This window comes from Trachypithecus francoisi, unplaced genomic scaffold (genome assembly GCF_009764315.1).
Source record: "Trachypithecus francoisi isolate TF-2019V2 unplaced genomic scaffold, Tfra_2.0 Lachesis_group5, whole genome shotgun sequence".
Lineage (NCBI taxonomy): Eukaryota > Metazoa > Chordata > Mammalia > Primates > Cercopithecidae > Trachypithecus > Trachypithecus francoisi.
In genome coordinates, this window is record NW_022681470.1 from 140,624,785 (window position 1) to 140,639,503 (window position 14,719).

General features: G+C 45.2%; 1 protein-coding gene and 1 pseudogene across 1 annotated transcript; both read right to left on the minus strand.

Moving 5' to 3' along the window:
• Positions 1–2,753: 2,753 nt before the first annotated feature.
• On the minus strand, positions 2,754–3,215 carry LOC117075576 (olfactory receptor 7E24-like). The gene has a single exon (XM_033198041.1). The coding sequence runs from the start codon at positions 3,213–3,215 to the stop codon at positions 2,754–2,756; it is 462 nt and encodes a 153-aa protein (XP_033053932.1).
• A 7,193-nt stretch (positions 3,216–10,408) lies between these two features.
• LOC117074187 lies at positions 10,409–14,302 on the minus strand (annotated as a pseudogene).
• Between the last annotated feature and the right edge of the window lie 417 nt (positions 14,303–14,719).

Sequence of the window (14,719 nt, forward strand, 5' to 3'; positions counted from 1 at the left end):
ATAAATCAACGTTTTCAACAAATTCCAAGTGCTTACCAAAAGTACCCAGCATAATGACAATCTGTATATTGCTGATGGACAATGAATTTGAAGAAGACAATTGAAGAAAATTACATTGTCTAGTGCTGCAATCAGCTCTTTTGTACCTTACCCATATGAGCTTGATCCCTTGAGGAAGTTCACCGTCTGAACCATCACTGGTGCTTTTAAAACTTCTCAGACCTACACAGGTTTAAGTAAATCAAAATCTCTGGGTAAGAGAGCCCAGCCATCAGCATTTGTAAGCTCATTGACCCAGGTGAGGTCAATAAAAGCCAAGATTGAGGACTGGTGATTGAGTCTGTCGTATACAGCCTGCTTAAAGTGATTTTATAGATGCAATATGTAAATAATTTCCACACAAACTGTGAAAATTAATTTAAATTTGAAGTACAGTAAGTCCTCAACTAACACCTTCAATATGTTTTTCGAAACTGAATTTAAGTGAAATGATTTATAATGAAACTGTGTTTTTTTTCCTCATCAACAGTATAACTAATGGACTTTGAACGAAACGATTTTACTTGAGGACCTGCTGTACATCATTTCCTTAAAGTTGCACTTTCCAAGATGCTATTGACTTTAAGCAAGGACTTCTTATATATAAAAACAGGGTTGTGATTTCACCTAGATACCAGGGTCATTGCTCAGAAACTAAAGGAGGCTGTCCAGGTATATTGGATTCAGCCATGAATATTTGCAATGAACAAAGAATTCCAGAATACCTTCACATTCCAATTAAAGATGAAACCATGGAAGCAATATTCACATGTAGGGGCCAGCCTTACAGGGTCTCTGGGTCTTTCTCCTCATATGCGGAGACAAGAGATCATAAAGACACAAGACAGGCCGAGCGCGGTGGCTCAAGCCTGTAATCCCAGCACTTTGGGAGGCCGAGACGGGCGGATCACGAGGTCAGGAGATCGAGACCATCCTGGCTAACACGGGGAAACCCCATCTCTACTAAAAAAATACAAAAAATTAGCTGGGTGAGGTGGCGGTCGCTTGTAGTCCCAGCTACCCGGGAGGCTGAGGCAGGAGAATGGCGTAAACCCGGGAGGTGGAGCTTGCAGTGAGCCAAGATCCGGTCACTGCACTCCAGCCTGGGTGACAGAGCGAGACTCTGTTTGAAAAAAAAAAAAAAAAAGACACAAGACAGACGAAAAGACAGCCCGGCCCGGGGACCACTACCACCAAGGCACGGAGACCGGTAGTGGCCCCGAATGCCTAGCTGTGCTGTTATTTATTGGATACAAGACAAGGAGACAGGGTAAGGAGTGTGAGCCATCTCCAACGATCGGTAAGGTCACGTGGGTCACGTGTCCACTTGACAGGGGGCCCTTCCCTGTTTGGCAGCTGAGGCAGAGCGAGGACAGCTTGCGCCATTATTTCTACATTTCAGAGACTTTTAGCACTTTCTTTCTTTCTTTTTTTTTTTTTTTTTTTTTGAGACGGAGTCTCGCTCAGTCGCCCAGGCTGGAGTGCAGTGGCACGGGCTCACTGCAAGCTCCGCCTCCCGGGTTCACGCCATTCTCCTTCCTCAGCCTCCTGAGTAGCTGGGACTACAGGCGCCCGCCACCACGCCCGGCTAATTTTTTGTATTTTTAGTAGAGACGGGGTTTCACGGTGTTAGCTAGGATGGTCTCGATCTCCTGACCTCGTGATCCACCCGCCTCGGCCTCCCAAAGTGCTGGGATTAGAGGCATGAGCCACCGCGTCACTAATTCTGCTACTGCAGTTTATCTAGAAGGCAGAGCCAGGTGTACAGGATGGAACATGAAAGCGGACCAGGAGCGTGACCACTGAAGCACAGCATCCCAGGGAGACGGTTAAGCCTCAGGATGGCTGCGGGGATCTGATGTCAGACCCTCCACAAGAGGTGGTGGAGCAGAGTCTTCCCTGAACTACGCCCCCCTCGCCCCGCTAGGTAACAGGAGCTTTTTCTATGCACTGATGCTACCGCTAGACCAAGGAGCCCTCTAGTGGCCGTGCCTGGGCATAACAGAAGGCTCGCACTCTCGGTCTTCTGGTCACTTCTCACTGTGTCCCTTCAGCTCCTATCTCTGTATGACCTGGTTTTTCCTAGGTTATGATTGCAGAGCAAGGATTATAATATTGGAGTAAAGAGTAATTGCTACAAACTAATGATTAATGATATTCATATATAATCATATCTATGATCTCTAATATAACTATTCTTATTTTATATATTTTCTTTATTATACTGCAACAACTCCTGCCCTTGGTCTCTTACCTGGGCGGCTTGCCGCCCACATTCACATATGAAACGTGGAGAGGAATTGAACCTATCAAGCAGCAAATATAATGTAACGAAGGGGGAAGGATTTAAAGGTTTTGATATTTTGTATCAAAGCTCTGCCTTTTCCAAGCAATACAAAAAAGATGCAACAGTAGGGAGATTACATTATTCTGCCTTGCAGCTGCCACAGGGCACTCTGAATGTCCCTGTTTCTCAGACTGTAGATGAAGGGGTTCAGCATGGGGGTGACCACCATGTACATCACTGAGGCCGCTGCACCCTTCCTGGGGGAGAAAGAGACAGCTGAACTGAGGCACCCTCCAAGGGCTGTTCCATAAAATAAGCCAACAACTGAAAGGTGAGAGATGCAGGTGGAGAAGGCTTTATACTTCCCACCTGAAGAAAGAACTCTCGGAATGGAGGAAACAATTTTATAGTAAGAGAAAAGGATCCTTTAGAGAGGAAGAAAACCAAATATGGCACCAATAAAATATACGACCATGTTATTAATGGAGGTGTCAGAGCAGGCCAGGTTGAGAAGTTGAGAAGGGTCACAGAAAAAATTAGAGATTTCCACATCGTTGAAGCAGGTAAGTTGTAACACAATCAAATTGTGCAGCTGGGAATCCAACAGGCTAAGAAGAAAAGACACCAAAACTAAAAAGCCACAAAGGCGTGGGTTCATGATGACTGGGTAGTATAGGGGGTGACAGATGGCCAAAAACCGGTCATAGGCCATCACAGCCAAGAGCAGACTTTCCATACATGCAAAAAGAATCGAAAAAGACGTCTGAATCAGGCAGCCCACATAAGAGATGAGTCTGCTGTGAGCCGGGATGTTCATCAGCATCTTGGGGACTGTAGTAGAGGCAAAACCGATGTCAGCCAAACACAGGTTGGAGAGGAAGAAGTACATGGGGGTGTGGAGGTGGGAGTCAGAGCTGATGGCCAGGATGATGAGCAGGTTCCCCAGCACGGTGACCAGGCACATGGACAGGAACAGCCAGCGAGGACAGGCTGCAGTTCTGGATCATCTGGAAATCCCAGGAGCAGGAATTCTAAGACACCTGTTAGATTCTCTGGCTCTGTGTATCTTGGACACAATTGAGAAGAAGAGAATTGGAAGGAAGGAAAGAACAAAATCAGCACCCAGCACTGGATCTATATTTTGGATACAAGAAATTTACAATTAATGTTTTCACATTTGAGGATCATACACCCTCAGCCATATTTCTCAGTTTTGAAAATCCTAATTTTCTTTTTCTTTTTTCTTTTAGACTCACGGAATACACATGCAGGTTTGTTACATGAGTAAATAGTGTGTCGGTAAAGACTTGGTGCAGCAATGATCCCAACACCAAGGTAGTGGGCTTAGTACTGGATAGATAGCTTTCCACCCCATGCACCTTCACCCTCCCCCATCAAGCAGTCCCCACTGTCTGTTTTTTCCCATCTGTGTGTCCATGAAACCTAATTTTCTACAAATCCTTTTAGGATTGATTGGTGTGTTAGTCACCTGATTCTGTAGGCCCTTACCTTAGAGACACTCAACTGAACAAAGTGAGAAGAGCAAGAACCTTTGAGAAAATTCATGATCACATTAAAATGCAGTGTACGCTTTTCAGTAAAAATATAAAATTAAGAAATATTGACCAGGCACAGTGGCTCATGCCTGTCATCCTAGCACTTTGGGAAGCCAAGGAGGGTGGATCACTTAAGCTCAGGAGTTTGAGACCAGCCTGGACAACATGGCAAAACCCTGTCTCTACTGAAAATACAAAAATTAGTCAGGCATGGTGGCATGCACCTGTGATCTCAACTACTTGGGAGGCTGAGGTAGGAGGATCACTTGAGCCCAGAGGTGGAGGTTACAGTGAGCCAAGTTCGCACCATTGCACTCCAGCCTGGATGACAGAGTGAGACCTTGTCTTACACACATACACAAAAAGTAAAGAAATATCTTTCCCCATTAAAGAAAAGAAATCTTTGTAATTAAAAGAAACCAAGAGACATTCAAATATACCTTATATTCATCCTAGTTCAATGCTACAAATTCCTTTGATTTACAATATTTAGAAATATTCTGTAATGCCTAGGACCACGTTATTTCAAAGGTAAAGTTGACAGTTCATAAGCAGACAACATTTTCACATGCCTATTCTGTTCTAGTATTTTCATTGTCCTCATGTTTTCTGACTTCACTTTCCTATGGAAGTAAAGGCTACCTCAAATATGTGGGTTTTCTTTTGAAATTCATTTAATATTCAACTCCTGTCCTTGCTTAGGTGGACTCAGAGTTTTGATAAGTAAGGTTTAGTTAAATGCGCATAATCAAAGCCATCAGTGACTACAAGTTGTCTGTAGTGAGCAAGGCACCTGTGGATGTTTGAGCATTAATATTTTTTTCTTGAGATGGAGTCTTGTTTTGTCACCCAGGCTGGAGTGCAGTGGCATAATCTTGGCTCACTGCAACCTCCGTCTCCCAGGTTCAAGAGATTCTCCTACCTCAGCCTCCTGAGTAGTTCAGATTATAGGCACATGCCACCATGCCCAGCTAATGTTTGTGATTTTAGTAGAGACGGGGTTTCATGTTGGTCAGGCTGATCTCTAACTCCTGACCTCGTGATCTGCCCGCCTCAGCCTCCCACAGTGCTGGGATTACAGGCATGAATAATGAAATTTTAAGAACACTTTTGCATTACTTTCTGTGAGGCTAGAAATATGTGAAAGTCTAAAACGTGTTTATGTCTAAGCAATAATGTTTACCTTCCCCTCTTCTTTCTGTCTCTCTTTTACTTTTCTTTTTTTTTTTTTTTTGAGACGGAGTCTCCCTCTGCCACCCAGGCTGGAGTGCTGTGGCCGGATCTCAGCTCACTGCAAGCTCTGCCTCCCGGGTTCACGCCATTCTCCTGCCTCAGCCTCCCGAGTAGCTGGGACTACAAGCGACCGCCACCTCACCCAGCTAATTTTTTGTATTTTTTAGTAGAGACGGGGTTTCACCATGTTAGCCAGGATGGTCTCGATCTCCTGACCTCATGATCGGCCCGTCTCGGCCTCCCAAAGTGCTGGGATTACAGGCTTGAGCCACCGCACCCGGACTTTTTTTTTTCAATATTTAACAAAAATCTGTCCCATGGCTTTTGAATAACTAAATGTTTGTAGAAGCTATTATTCAGTTGTGCAAAAGTAATTGTGGTTTTTGCAAAAAAAAAAAAAAAAAAAAAAAAAAAAAGGCTAAAACCGCAATTACTTTTGCAACAATATAATATATAATACATGGAATTCTAGGGCCCATGTGTTCATGACACAGACAAAATAGTGCTATTTTAGCTTCTCTATGTTTCCATGGCATGTTCTTGAACGGGATGAACAAACGGACAAGAAATCAAGTGCATTGAAGCCTCACTGATCACAGCCATTTTTTTTTTTTTTGTGAACCAAGGAAGAATCTGTTCAGTATTTACAGAGATTTTTGGCTTATTTATTTTATTCTGTGTATGTCATTTTTTGTGAAACGTTCTAAGAAATCATATGTACTTTTAAAATAAAAGAATGATAATGAAATACCCAAGTACGAATCCCACAATTTAACAAATGGAATAAAACCAATCTTTGGGCCGGGCGTGGTGGCTTATGCCTGTAATCCAAGCACTTTGGGAGGCCGAGGCGGCAGGATCACTTGAGGTCAGGAGTTTGAGTCCAGTCTGACAAACATGGTGATACCCCGTCTCTAATACAAAAACTAGCTGGGTGCAGTAGTGCCTGCCTGTAATCCCAGCTACCTGGGAGGCTGAGGCAAGAGAATCGGGAGGTGGAGGCTGCAGTGAGCCAAGATCACGCCACTGAACTCCAGCCTGGGTGACAGAGCAAGACTCCATCTCAAAAAATTCAAAAATCAGTATTTAAACTAGGCTCAGTGGCTCATGCCTGTAATCCCAGCATTTTGGGAGACCGAGGTAGGCTCATCACTTGAGGTCAGGAGTTCAAGACCAGCCTGGCCAACATGGTGAAACCCCGCCTCTACTAAAAAACAAAGATTAGCTGGGCATGGTGGCACACACCTGCAATCTCAGCTACGTGGGAGGATGAGGCATGAGAATCATTTGAACTCAGGAGGCAGAGGTTGCAGTGAGCTGAGACTGCACCACTGCACTTCAGCCTGGGTGACAGAGCAAGACTCAGTCTCAAAAACCAAACAAACAAAACCAAAACAAACAAGAAAAGAAACACAATCTTTGAAGCCGTGCATCCTTCTATGGTTCCAGGCACCCCAATCCTACTGCACAGGTAACCTCCAATGTGAAATTTGAGTTAATCTCTTCTTTCTTTATACTCTACTCACATATATATGTATCCTTAAGTAATGAATAATTTAATTTTACTTTCTTAAATTTTATGTCAATGAAAGTATAAAGCAGGTATTGCTCTGTAACTTGCTTTTTTATTCAGCATTTCTGCAGAGTTCTATCCCCGTTTACATACATAATTATACATCATTTTCTTTTTTAAAAATATTATGGGTACATAGCAGGTATATATATTTATGAAGGACATGAGCTATTTTGACACATCCCACAAATAAGTGAGAAAGTGTGAAGTTTATCTTTCTGTGCCTGGCTTATTTCATTTAAATTGATGGCCTCCAGTTCCAAGTTGTTGCAAACAACAGGATCTCTTCCTTTTTTATGGCTGCATAATACTCTATTGTGCATATGTACACAATTTCTTTATCCATTCACCTGTTGAATGGATGGTGAATGCTTAGCTGCTTCCAAATCATGGCTATTGTAACTAGTGCTGTATTAAACATGGGAATGCTGATATCTCTTCAATATACTGATTTCCTTATGGGGGGGATATACTTAGCAATGGAATTGCTGTATCTTTTCTTTGAGATAGAGTCTTGCTCTGTCGTCCAGGCTGGAGTGCAGTGGCGCAATCTCAGCTCGCTGCAAGCTCCGCCTCCTGGGTTCAAGCAATTCTTCTGCCTCAGCCTCCTGAGTAGCCGGTACTATAGGCGCCCGCCACCACGCCCTGCTAATGTTTTGTATTTTTAGTAGAGATGGGGTTTCACCATGCTAGCCAGGCTGGTCTCAATCTCCTGACCTCATGATCCACTCGCCTCGGCCTCCCAAAGTGCTGGGAATACAGGCATGAGCCACCATGCCCGGCCCAGAATTGCTGTATCTTATGGTAGCTCTATTTGTAGTATTTTGAGGCAACTCCAACTTGTTCTCCATAGTGGTTGTACTAATTTGCACTCCCACCAACAGAGTACAATTGTTCCCCTTTCTCCACATCCCTGCCAGCATTTGCTATTGCCTTACTTTTTGATAAAAGCCATTCTAAATGGGGTGAGATGGTATCTCCTTGTAGTTTCGATTTGCATTTCTTTTTTTTTTTTTGAGACAGAGCCTTGCTATGTCGTCAAGGTTGGAGTGCGGTGGGGCGATCTCAGTTCACTGCAACCTCTGCCTCCCAGGTTCAAGTGATTCCCCTGCCTTGGCCTCCTGAATAGCTGGGATTACAGGTGCCTGCCACCATGCCTGGCTACTTTTGTACTTTCAGTAGAGATGGAGTTTCACCATATTGGCCAGGCTGGTCTCAAACTCCTGATCTCAAGTGATCCACCCGCCTCAGCCTCCCAAATTGCTGGGATTACAGGCGTGAGCCACCGTGCCCGGCCGGCATTTCTCTTAAAAGACATTTTTATTTTTGATGCCTCCTGTGTGTCAAGCAGGACAGAGACTCTGGGGAATTAGAAATGAAAGCGACTCAGTTGTTCCTATCACTATAATCAGTACTTATTTATATAAGGACAAAAATAAAATATCCTGTGGGAAGTAGAGACACAGTAACTTCAGGTCACATACTATTTCGGTTGAGTGATATAAAGATTAATCTTTTTTTTTTTTTTTTTTTTTTGAGGCGGAATCTAGCTCTGTCACCCGGACTGGAGTGCAGTGGCCAGATCTCAGCTCACTGCAAGCCCCGCCTCCCGGGTTTACGCCATTCTCCTGCCTCAGCCTCCCGAGTAGCTGGGACTACAGGCACCCACCACCTCGCCCAGCTAGTTTTTGTATTTTTAGTAGAGACGGGGTTTCACCGTGTTAGCCAGGATGGTCTCGATCTCCTGACCTCGTGATCCGCCCATCTCGGCCTCCCAAAGTGCTGGGATTACAGGCTTGAGCCACCGCGCCCGGCCTGGTATATCTTCTTTAGAGACATGTCTATTCAACTTCTCTGCCCAGTTGTAATGGGGTTGTTTATTTTGTTGTTGTTGAGTTGTACGAATTCTTGATATATTCTGGATATTAGACTCTTATGAGAGATATGGCTTGCAGATATGTTTTTTCTACTCCATGGTTTATTTTTTCACTCTGGGGGTAGTGTTCATAGATGCACAAAAGTGGTTTTCATTTTGCTGTAGTCCAAGTCATCTATTTTTTGTTGTTGTTGCCTGAGCTTTTGGTGTTATTTCCAAGAAATCATTGTCCAATCCAGCGTCATGGAGGTATTGCCCAGTATTTTCTTCTAAGAATTTTAGAGTTTTAGCTCCCAGATTTGGGTCATTGATCTAGTTTCTGTTTATTTTTGCATGCTGAGTAAAATAAGAGTCCCTCTTCATTTTCTGCCTGTTGACATTTCGTTTTTTCCAGTACTATGTCTTGAAAAGACTGTCTTTTCTCCATTCAGTGTTCTTGACACCCATGCTGGAAATCATTTCACCATATATGTTAGAGTTTCTTTCTGGGGTGTCTACTACTTTCCATTGGTCTTTATGTCTGTGTTTATGTGGCAACACACTGTTTTGGTTGCTGGGGGTTTGTAATTAGTTTAGAGAACAGGATGTATGAGACCTGAAACTTTAAAAAATGAACTCCAATATTTATTCATTTTTCTGATGATTGCACATGGAGTCAGATAACTGTAACAAGCCCTTATACTATGTGGACAGTATGTTCCCAACTTACTTCCCTACACCATCTCATTTGAGCCTTGGTACTCCTGATCAAATAAGACAGATACATTTTTTTCTTTCTTTTTTTTTTTTTTGAGACGGAGTCTCGCTCTGTCTCCCAGGCTGAGTGCAGTGGCGCGATCTTGGCTCACTGCAAGCTCACCTCCCGGGTTCACGCCATTCTCCTGCCTCAGCCTCCCAAGTAGCTGGGACCACAGGTGCCCACCACCACGCCTGGCTAATTTTTTGTATTTTTAGTAGAGATGGGGTTTCACCATGTTAGCCAGGATAGTCTCGATCTGACCTCGTGATCCGCCCACCTCGGCCTCCCAAAGTGCTGAGATTACAGGCGTGAGCCACCGCGCCCGGCCTGACAGATACATTTTCTGCTTTTCAGATGAGAAACAAAGTCTGGAGAGGTTGGTGAATCCCAACACAGTGGTCACTGGTGGGTATGATACTGGAATTAGAGCCTAGAGACTCCAGACTGCAGGGCCTTTCCCAAAGCAGACTCCTCCACAGGACCCGGGGCTGTGAGCGGGACTCTTCGGCTTTCGTATCTTTCATAAATGTTTTTCAGTTTTCAGTATGTACTCCTCATTTCCTCCTCAATCTGCAGGAAGCTTCATGCAAAGTGTGCAAGATTTTTTTTTTTTTTGCAATAAAATCACTCAATGTGGGAATTTGGTACCTGTGAATTCATTGTGTTAATCTCTCACATGGTCTAACACAGGGAAAGTTGCTCGGGAATATTGGACAGAATATTCCCTCAATTTCTTGTCATAAGGAACGCTGTATAAAGCAGCCGACAACATGGCATTTGGCTTCCATCGATGCAAACAAACAAAAGAGCAAGATGGGGTGGCAGAAAGAGAGCTGGGGTCTTTCTCTGGATTTTCAGAAGTGGCATTGCATCACTTTGTCCACGTTCTCTTTGTTGAGAATGAGCCTCTAGGTCCATCCCACACTCAAGAGGAGCAGATTACACAAGGGCATAGGAACCAGGAGTTGGGGTACCTGTGGGAATGTCTCAGATGCTGCTCATCACACAGGCCCCATCTTTTGCCAGGACTTTGGGCTCCAAGGACATCAACGCCTAGGCCGGTTTCCTCTACTTTCCGGCATAGGATTCATCACACCGCAATATCTCAAAACAATTCAGCAGAGACAAACCTGAAATTGAGAAAACTTCCTCAGCATTGGGTCCTTCTGTAGCATTGGGCCACTCTGCTCCTGGATATGCAGTGCAAACTAACCTCATCCTGTAGCTGAATTTAGCCAATGTCCTAGTGATTCTGATTTCTGTTTACTAGAAAGGCTGACATACCATCAGAATACAGGTATCTTAGGGCTTTTTTGTATTCTCCATCCTTGAGCACTCTAATAAAAGATCTTTTCTGACTCCGTCTCCCAGGTTCATGCCATTCTCCTGCCTCAGCCTCCTGAGTAGCTGGGACTACGCCCGACTAGTTTTTTGTATTTTTTTAGTAGAGACGGGGTCTCACTGCGTTAGCCAGGATGGTCTCGACCTCCTGACCTCGTGATCCACCCATCTCGGCCTCCCAAAGTGCTGGGATTACAGGTGTGAGCCTCCGTGCCCAGCCTTTTTTTTTTTTTTTTTTTTTTTGAGATGGAGTCTTGCTCTGTTGCCCAGGCTGGAGTGCAGTTGCACAATTTCTGCTCAATGCAAGCTCCACCTCCCAGATGCAAGCCATTTTCCTGCCTCAGCCTCCCAAGTAGCTGCGACTACAGGCTCCCGCCACCATGCCCGGATACTCTTTTTGTATTTTTAGTAGACACGGGGTTTCACCTTGTTAGCCAGGATGGTCTCAATCTCCTGACCTCGTGATCTGCCCGCCTTGGCCTCCCAAAGTGCTGGGATTACAGGCGTGAGCCGCCATGCCCGGCCTCCACAGGGCACTTTGAATGTCCTTGTTTCTCAGGCTGTAGACGAATGGGTTCAGCATGGGGGTGACCACAGTGTACGTCACTGAAGCCACCGCAGCCTTTCTGCGGGAAGAGAACACACCTGAACTGAGGTACACGCCAAGGAATGTTCCATAAAATAAGCAAACAACTGCCAGGTGAGAGCCACAGGTGGAGAAGGCTTTATACTTCCCACCTAAAGATGGGACTCTCAAAGTAGAGGAGACAATTTTATAGTAAGAGAAAACAATACCTGAGATAGGAAAAAAATCCAAATATTACAACAAAAATATACATAATGATGTTATTGATGAAGGAGTCAGAAGAGGCCAGGGTGAGGAGTTGAGAGGGGTCACAGAAGAAATTGGAAATTTCCACATCCTCAAAGCAGGTAATTTGTAAGGCAATCAAATTGTGCATCTGGGAGTCCAACAGGCTAAGAAAAAAAGACACCAATATTAAGAAGCCACAGAGGCGTGCGTTCACGATGACCGGGTAGTGTGGGGGGTGACAGATGGCCACAAACCAGTCATAGACAATCATGGTCAGCAGCATGTCATCCAAGCACCCAAAAATTATAACGAAAGACGTCTGTTTCAGGTAGCCTGCATAGGAGAGAACTGCTGTGAGCCTGGATGTCCACCATCGTCTTGGGAATGGTGGTGGAGGTGAAACCAATGTCAGCCAAGGACAGGTTGGAGAGGAAAAAGTATGTGGGGGTGTGGAGGTGAGAGTCAGAGCTGACGGCCAGGATGATGAGAAGGTTCCTCAGCATCATGACCAGTTACATGGACAGGAACAGCCCAGTGAGGATGGGCAGCAGTTCTTAATCATGCCTTTTTGCATGAAGTGGCTGCCCTCCGCCAGCGAGGAGAGCAAAAGGCCAGTCTGACAGGCTTTTGTATCCGCACTCGTGGCTCCTGAGAACTCTTCCAGCATCTAGGAAAAATGAGCTTGCATGAACAAATTGAAGGATGTTAAATGCGGGAGGGATTTTATGGCTGATCAAAGTGGCTCTCAGGTAAGGGAAGCTGAAAAGCGGGTGGGGCAGGTAGATAATGAAGTCCAGCCATCTCCTGCCAAATTCTTGTCTGAAGTTACACCATCAAGCTGTCCTTCTGAGGTCAAAGCTGCTTCTCTCTGATGTCCAGCCATAGTTTAATCTATTGGCGGAGTCTGGGGTTTTTATAGGCATAGGATGGGGTGGGGCAGGGCCATGGGTGGTTTAGGAAAGGTAATATTCAAGCGGGAAAACAGGGATATAAGTTCTCGTTTCGGGCTGCAGTTTCAGGGTTTTTGGCTTGAAGATGGGGTTTTGCCTGGGAACTGCCCTTTTCTGCCTAGAATTTCTCCACACTCTGTCCCTATCACCTTCAAGGCCCCACTCTTCCTGGGGTAATAGGGCCTGGTTATTTCTACACAATGTGAGGATTCTCCAAAGAGCAGTCCCAGCTATAGAGCTCCCTGTAGAGTTGGCAGAAACTTTCTCAGATCTGCATAAACATCTCTTGTGGTCTAAATTGCACCCCCCAAAGCTAATATAGTGAAGTCCTCACCCCCAATGTGGTGATGACTGTCTTTGGATACAGGGTCCTTAGCGAGGTAACTAAAGTTTAATGAAATCATAAGGGTCAGGTCCTGATCTAATAGGACTGATATTCTTAGAAGAAGAAGAGACACCAGAGATATAAAACCAACTATATTTAAATGTGTATTTTAATCACACTTCATCCAGTAGGAAAACAAATAAACACTATTGATCTGTTCATGATCCAACACACAAACAACAAAAACCCACATGCAAACACATAGAAATAAAGTCAGTGAACAATCAATAGCTTAAGAACTCTGGGCCGGGCGCGGTGGCTCACACCTGTAACCCCAGCATTTTGGGAGGCCGAGGCGGGCGGATCACGAGGTCAGGAGATTGAGACCATCCTGGCTAACATGGTGAAACCCCTTCTCTACTAAAAATACAAAAAAAAGTTAGTGGGGTGCGGTGGCGGGCGCCTGTAGTCCCAGCTACTCGGGAGGCTGAGGCAGGAGAATGGCGTGAACCCGGGAGGTGGAGCTTGCAGTGAGCCAAGATGCGCCACTGCACTCTAGCCTGGGCGACAGAGCGATACTCCATTTCAAAAATGAAAAACAAAAAAACAAAACAAAAGAAAAAAAAAAGCCTCCGTAATCCCAGAACTTTGGAGGCCGAGGCAGGAGGATCACTTAAGTCTAGGAATTCAAGACCGGCCTGGCCAACATGGCGAAACCCTGTCTCTACTAAAAATACAAAAATTAGCTGGGCGCGGTGGCATGCACCTGTAATCCCAGTTACCTGGGAGGCTGAGGCAGGACAATGGCGTGAACCTGGGAGGTGGAGCTTGCAGTGAGCCAAGATGCACCACTGCACTCCAGCCTGGGCAACAGAGCAATACTCCATCTCAAAAGAAAAAAAAAAGATGTACATTGGTTCAGTCCAGAAAGGTGGGACAACTGGAAGCGGGGCTTCCAGGTCATATGCAGATTCAAAGTTTTTCCAATTGGCAGTTGGTTGAAAGAGTTTTTCTATCAGACCTGGAATCAGGCCGGTCACGGTGGCTCATGCATGTAATCCCGGCACTTTGGGAGGCCGAGATGGGAGGATCACTTGAGCTCAGGAGTTCGATACCAGACAGGGTAACATGGCAAAACCCCATCTCTACAAACAACAGAAAAATTAGCCAGGCATGGTGGCACGTGTCTTGTAGTCCCAGTTACTCGGGAAACTGAAGCAGGAGAATCACTTGAGCCTGAGAGGTTGAGGCTGCAGTGAGCCATGATCATGCCACTGCACTCCAGCCTGGGCAACAAGGTGAGACTCTGTCTCAAGAAAAAAAAAGTTTCCAGGGAAAGTATTATGATAGGACAGAGAGAAGAGAATTGATCAGGTTGTATGCTTTAAATATGTGAATTTCCCACATGTTCATCACATCTCAATAAAGCTGTTCCCCTTACTTAGATTCTTGCAATAATACACTGGCCTTGTGGCCAACTGCAGAAAAGAATGACCACTGTGTCTTTTCTTTCCTATATTCAAGTCCCTTCTGTGTAACTGAGCGCCCTTCCACCTTGGGCTTACCCATGATTGCACTGGCTGATGGGGTATAGGCACACCCCATACAAGCTCTGGAAGACTCCAGCAATGTGTGAACAGGCCTTACCCAGACGGCTCGGGGGATGAGACATTGAGCGAAGAACAATAAACATTTCTGCCCCACCTAGAAAATGACTGCAGAAGCCAGTCAAGAGAACTCTCAGGCCAAGCACAGCCCAAACTGTCAAACAACAAATGCTAAATAAATGGTGGTGGGGGCGGGGTGGTGTTGTTTGAGAGACGGGGTTTCACCGTGTTGCCCAGGCTGGTCTTGAACTCCTGGACTCAAGTAATCCTCCTGCCTGGCCCCCAGAGTGCTGGCATTATGAGCCACTGAGCCCGGCCTGGTGGTTGTCTTAAACCAGCATGTTTTGGGTGGCTATGAAACAAAAGCTCACAGAAACGG

Excerpts from the sequence above, each read along its gene's own strand:
- LOC117075576 (XM_033198041.1), bottom strand. The coding sequence starts at position 3,215 with ATGTACTTCTTCCTCTCCAACCTGTGTTTGGCTGACATCGGTTTTGCC.